The sequence below is a fragment of the Neoarius graeffei genome, chromosome 18, assembly GCF_027579695.1.
Source record: "Neoarius graeffei isolate fNeoGra1 chromosome 18, fNeoGra1.pri, whole genome shotgun sequence".
NCBI classification, from domain to species: domain Eukaryota; kingdom Metazoa; phylum Chordata; class Actinopteri; order Siluriformes; family Ariidae; genus Neoarius; species Neoarius graeffei.
In genome coordinates, this window is record NC_083586.1 from 728,498 (window position 1) to 735,000 (window position 6,503).

At 47.4% G+C, this 6,503-nt stretch overlaps 1 protein-coding gene across 2 annotated transcripts in view; it reads left to right on the forward strand.

Moving 5' to 3' along the window:
* The first annotated feature begins 5,659 nt into the window (after nucleotides 1–5,659).
* LOC132865852 (protein NYNRIN-like) overlaps nucleotides 5,660–6,503 on the forward strand; it is a 2,782-nt gene continuing 1,938 nt past the window's right edge. For both annotated transcript variants that reach the window (XM_060898344.1, XM_060898345.1), the window contains exon 1: nucleotides 5,660–6,503. This exon is cut by the window's right edge and continues 126 nt beyond it. In XM_060898344.1, coding sequence (XP_060754327.1) covers nucleotides 5,672–6,503 — 832 coding nt within the window. In that variant the 5' untranslated portion in view covers nucleotides 5,660–5,671.

The window sequence follows — 6,503 nt, forward strand, 5'->3', positions numbered from 1 at the left end:
TGCTAGGACGCCCATTCACCCTCTGTTCTGACCATGCCCAGCTCCAGTGACTCCACCGCATGAAGGATGCCAATGCGCAGATCACTCGGTCTCTAGCCCTTCAGCCATTTAAGTTCGAGATGGTCCACAGGACAGGGGCACAGATGGTTGTGGCGGATTACCTAACCCGCCTGGGGGGGTGGGGGTGTCAGCTGAAGGCCGGACGGCTCCCTGGCCTGAGTCAGGCAGTGGGGGCAGGCCTAGATATTAGCACTTGCCCGATGGCCCGGCGGTGTTTATGTCTTTCAGGCCAGTTCGGGCCACTAAATTTGGCCAAACAGTGGTCCGGGCGGGCCAGTACGTTTTCGATACAAATTAACAATTTTATTACTCATATTTTACCCAGAATTGTGAAGAAATTGTTCGTAAAATGCACCTTTTCGATACGAGGTCCGCCATCTTTGTTTTCGTCACCCTCCGCTCCGCGGCAGGAGTGTGTCGGCTTCGTGCATCTTCAGAGATGTTCGGCGCTGTTCGGAAGCGTCATTTTGGCAGGAAAATAGCATCTTGTAGACGAAGACGGTTGCGGCAAGGAGACCATCAGAATGGTGAAATTCAAATAGAAATATGTTCAAACTCCACGCTCCCCAACCAGACCAAAGGCCAGGTAAACAGGTTGAGCTAAAAACAAAAACTTCTCATTGTCGGATCGTTGCCATCTTTATACCACTTTCTGCCTCTTCCGCTAGAGAGTTCAGTGGTGTCATTCATTCATAAATACGATCGTGCATAATTTAACTATCGGGTGTTAACAAACGGTTTCATTTTGAACTCGGCAGCCAATCAATCAGAGTGCGCGACGTCACGCTCGGTTTACAACTCGCCGAATATGGCGCCAAATCGTAAAACAGCATTTCAACACGCGCTTTAGCTTCAGATGGTGTAAAATTGTTCAGACTTTGTATATTAATATCAAAATTTCAGGATACACTGCCAGGAAATATGGCTACACGTGTATATCAACTTTTAGTGATTAAAGAATGAAGTATAAATGTTGGTTGCTATGACTGAAATAGAAGAACAGATAAAATAATGTGGTAAACAAGCAGCAATGTGGGGGCCAAGCAGAATATGAGCCTAGTCGTCAGGCCAGCAGAATGCATTTGGGCCAGGTAATGCCCTTGTGCAGCTTAGTCCAAAGTTGCTATGTACCAGGTTTGGGAGAAATTGGTCAAAAATTGAGGGAGGAGAAGCATTTTAATTGATTTTCACAAAATTCAAAATGGCAGGAAAACTATCCTGGAGGAAAATGACGTCATAGGGTGCATTGGATTCGTCTTGGCCCAAGGATTCCAGGGATACCAAGCTTTTGAGCCTAGTATTATGAAAATCAAAAATCCCTTGGATAACTTTTGTGTGGCTTACTCCAAAGATGTTATGCAGTGAGTTTGGGAAAAAAAATGGTCCAAAATTGAGGGAGGAGTAGCAATTTAATTGATTTTAACAAAATTAAAAATGGCGGAAAATCTACAGGGTGGAATATGACGCCATAGGGCACGTTGGATTTGTTTTGACCGAAGGATTCCAGCGATACTAAGATTTCGACGATCAGACGTACGGTTCAAAAGTAACAAGCAGAAATGTACTTTCAACTTTGACCTGTTGGTGGCACTAGAGAGTTTGAGGTGGTGAGCTGAAATTTACTGACAAGAACCTTGAGGCAGCCTAGAATCAGTGTACCAAATTTCACAACCTCTCCTCAGATGGTTCTATGGGTTGCCATAGAATTTCATTGATTTTAACAAAATTCAAAACGGCGGAAAATCCTCAAGGCAAAATATGAGGTCATAGGGTGCGATGGATTTGTCTTGACCCAAGGATTCCAGAGATAGTGAAATTTTGTTTCTACCCAAAACGCACCATGAGATATGAGCCAAAAGTCATTTTTCCTAGTTATAGCGCCCCCTAGCGGCCAATTTGTTCCAAATATTTTGTGGGCCTTTATGGAGGGGTGGGGCATAATGCCACCAAGTTTCGTTAAGATAAGCCAAAGGGCGGCCGAGATATGAGCACACTTCCTGTTTCGCATCTGCGCAGCCAACTTTGATTGGCTGCCACGGCCAAACGCTTATGAAATTCAAAACACTGAGCATAACTTTTGTGCAGCTTGGTCCAATTATGCCATGTACCAAGTCTGGGAAAAATTGTTCAAAAATTGGGGGAGGAGAAGCATTTTAATTGATTTTCACAAAATTCAAAATGGCGGGAAAACTATCCAGGCGGAAAACGACGTCATAGGATATGTAAGAATATAATCCTGAATACTCCTAAACCTACTCTTGTAAATGCGCGGCCCAAGGGTGACTGTCGTGTAGTGTAGCAGTTTAGGGTTAACTTTAGGCCAGAGATAATACGTGCTGCTCTGTACATTTTGTACTTTTCACATGTTCTGTTCCTGTTTCATATCCTGATTTTGTCTATGTTTTTGTGTGAAACATCTTGTTGAACTGTGCATAACTCCTGTGTGACCTTGATACTGAGTGTGCAAAACACATTCCATAACTTTCCACTGCTGATACTCCCTATGCAGAAGTGTATATAAACGCCCTGACGCAGCTGTGTGTCAGGACACGCTGAGAATAAACCAGATTGATTTAACTCATGTGGTTCGCTCTCTTCTTGTCCTCGGAGATCTCCTGGTAACGCATCTGAACAGCACGCAGCGCAATCTTAACAATTTGGTGACCCCGACGTGATACTCTCAATCAGGTAAGACATGTTTGATTGACTACCTGGTTGGAAGTAGTTCCGTAGTGCCCTAAGGAGGGCTTTGTTTTCCCTGGTTCGAGTCCAGGAAGAGCGCGCTATAGAAATTTGTGTAGTGCCCTAAGGAGGGCTTTGTTTTCCCTGGTTCGAGTCCAGGAAGAGCGTGCTATAGAAATTTAGATAAATATCTGCTGTTTGTTTCTGTTCAGATCCGTTTGCTTTAATGTACGATGGGGGGCTCGTATCCTAAACCTGAGGTCACAGACACCCCGGCGGAATGGATGAATAAGTGTGGTTTAGGCTATTACGTTACGCCGTGGCTGGACAATTTGGCTGGGTGGACGGAGGCAAATCCTCAGATTCCATCGTATCCCCGTGATGGGACGTTTAATCCAGGCTTCCTTGCTTCAGCGCACCGTATGATTTATGAAAGCTTAGGCGATCCGGATTGGGACCGCCCTTATATGCGCGCAGGGTATGATTTACGAAGAAATGGTTTGACATGAAGAAGGTATGGGATAAATCAAAGGGTGTTTACACCCCGAGACCTGTTTTAAAGGCTATTCCAAAACCAAAACTTTCTCAGTTAACCTCCCATGTAAAGCGAGGGAGGAATAGTTACGTCCCACTCATTCCTCATCTCACATACATGTCCAGTAAATTTGTTAGCACATGATTTAATGTGCAAATTAGAAGTAAATCTCACATCCACTCCAGATGGACTAACTATTGAAGTAAGTGAAATGTGCGGTGTGCAGTATGGGTTTGGAAGCCCTCTGTATGTGTATGTCTGGCAGCTCTGTTCAGATCAGCTCGCACATTTGAACACCTCATCAGTTGACACAGATTATATGATGAGGAGCGTTTGCTCGAAATAGTCGATGTGTTGCAACCTAGAAATGACGTCGCTATGAATATAAAGGAAGAAATAGCTCCGGCTCAGGAAGGTGGCCGTCCGCGTCAGCGCACCGTGTCGACATTTTTTTGGAGGGACACACCGAATGCTTTGCAGCTCCTGCGTGAGCAGTTAACTAGGTATTTACTGGCTATGAAACAAGCGAACCGTGATCTGTCGCAGGTTACTAACTGTAAACAGGAAAAGTCAGAAGTGACGTCGGCCTTTTGGAAACGTTTTGGTGAAGTTTGGCAGCACCTGGGTGGGTTAGAATTGGACATGACTCAACCCAATCCAATGTTCCTGTCCACCTTTTTATCTAACTGCCGCCCTGAGGTTCAGAACGTTTTGAAACATCACTTGAGCGATAGGACTCATTTGGTCCTTCGCCAAGCGGGTGAACGGTTGAGGACAATGGAAAGTGATGGGTTGTTAGATTGTAAGACTAATAAAGCATGTTTATCTGTGGCCCCACAGGGCCCCGGGTCGTATCGTCATAATAATGACAAAACACGCACCGGGCCTCGCACATGGTCGGGTGGGAACCGGAAGAAAACAGGCAGGTGCCACTATTGTGGAAAGGAGGGCCACTGGATGAGGGAATGCTATGCGCGGCGGAGGGATGAGCAGAGTAGGACGGGAGAATTAGGGGATGTGTTGCAAGGCCAGAATCCCGGACCTAAGGGCTATCGGCAGAATAACGGACAGGACCAGCGCTATCACGCCCCGCTATAGGGCTGCCCCCAGGGTACGGAATCCACAGCCGTTGCCATGTTAAATCTCTCTTTTAGCTCTCCTCGTAACGCGGAGCTCCCTCTTGTGCCTCTGTGTTTGGCAGGAAGGGAGTATCCGTTTATACTTGATACTGGGGCCACTATGTCCTCAGTAGGGAGGGATTATGAGGGTCCTTTATCTACACGGTTTGTTAGCTCTGTGGGGATAGAAGGGGTTCCTTTTGACTCTAGTTGTACACCACCCTTACCTGTCATCTGCACTCTGGACCCTTCATTGCGTTTTTCACACTCTTTCATTTTTATGCCAGAGTGCCCTTTTAATCTTTTAGGTCGCGACCTCATGAGTCTTCTCGGACTCTCGAGCTCCTTTAGCGGCTCACACATGATTGTTGATACTCCGGACGGTGCTCCGCCTGATGTTTTTGCTCTATCCAGTTCTGTGCTGCCACATAACATTCTGAACGCTGCTTGTACGTCCCAAGCTCTTTCCCCTGTTCTTTCTGCTCTTCCTAACACCCTGTGGGCGGATCATAAGGACGATGTGGGCTCTGTGAGCTGCTCTCCGTATGAAGCTGTTATTAAACACTCTACACCTGTTTATGTTAAACAATACCCTCTGTCTCCTAGTAAGCTCGATGGTATTGACAATATTCTACAATCTCTTTTGCAGCAAGGTGTCGTGGTTCCTTGTGTCAGCCCGTATAACACCCCAGTGAACCCGGTCCCAAAACCGGATGGCACATGGCGCCTCACTCAAGATCTACGTAAAATAAATGAACTCATCGTTCCCGTGGCTCCAGTGGTCCCTGACGTTCCTTCTCTTATGTCTTCTATTCCGTGTGACCATGCTTATTTCTCTGTGATTGATTTGTGCTCTGCCTTTTTCAGTGTTCCTGTGGGCCATGAGACTCAGCCCCTGTTTGCTTTCACACACAGGGGAAGACAATACACGTGGACGCGGTTGCCACAGGGTTTCATTGACTCACCGGCGGTCTTCACTGCAGTATTGCGGGACGCGCTGGCTGATCTCTGTCTTCCCCGGGGCTCCACGGTGCTCCAGTACGCGGATGATCTTCTGGTAACGGCGGAGGATCAAGACGCTTGTGCTGCCGCCACATTGTCTCTCCTCACACTCCTGGCGCAGAAGGGTTTCAAGGTCTCCCGCACGAAGTTGCAGTTTTGCCTCACAACTGTTCGCTACTTGGGACATGACCTCTCCCAGGGTTCCAGGAGGCTTAGCCCGGAACGCGTTCAAGTCATTATGGACACTCAGGTACCTGCAACCAAGCACGCTCTCATGGCATTTCTGGGCCTCATCAATTACTGTCGTCAATGGATCCCTGACTGTTCAATCTATGACAAGTGTTTGCGTTCAGCTATAAGTCACTCAGATCCTTTGACTCAGCCCCTGGTCTGGACTGAGGACATGCTAACGGCCTTCAAGGCTCTGAAGCAAGCTTTGTGCTCCGCCCCTGCTCTCGGGCTGCCGAACTATCGTTTGCCGTTTCACCTGTATGTGTGCAATCAGAAGGGGACCGCATCTGGGGTGCTGGCTCAGGAGCACGGGGGGGGCATGCGACCTTGCGCGTTTCTGTCTAAAACTCTTGACGCTGTGGCACAAGGGCTTCCTGGCTGTCTTAGGGCTGTTGCCGCGTGTGCTCTCATGGTCACGGACGCTGAAAAACTTGTTTTGTTGCATCCGCTCATTTTACACACTTCACATGACGTCGTGTACATTCTGCGGAATCTTAGCACTCAGCATTTGTCTGCTCAGCGTCGCTCTGGCTATGAGTTTATTCTTTTGGCCACAGAGCATCTCACTGTTAAGCCCTCCTCGTCGTTTGATTCTGTCGCCCACGCTCTTCAGCGTCTTCTTAACTCACAGGATGACGATGTTGCGTTTGACTCACATGACTGTCTTTCTAATATCGTTTTTGAAACTAGCATCCGCCCAGACTTACACTCCACCCCTCTTTCCACAGGCGATTCTCTTTTTGTAGATGGTTCCTGTTCCCGCCCTGCGGATGGTGTGTTCCTGTGTGGTTACTCTGTTTGTCGCCTCCCTGATGAAATTGTTGAAGCTCATTCTTTGCCTTTTTCTTCTGCTCAGGCTGCGGAGCTCTATGCTT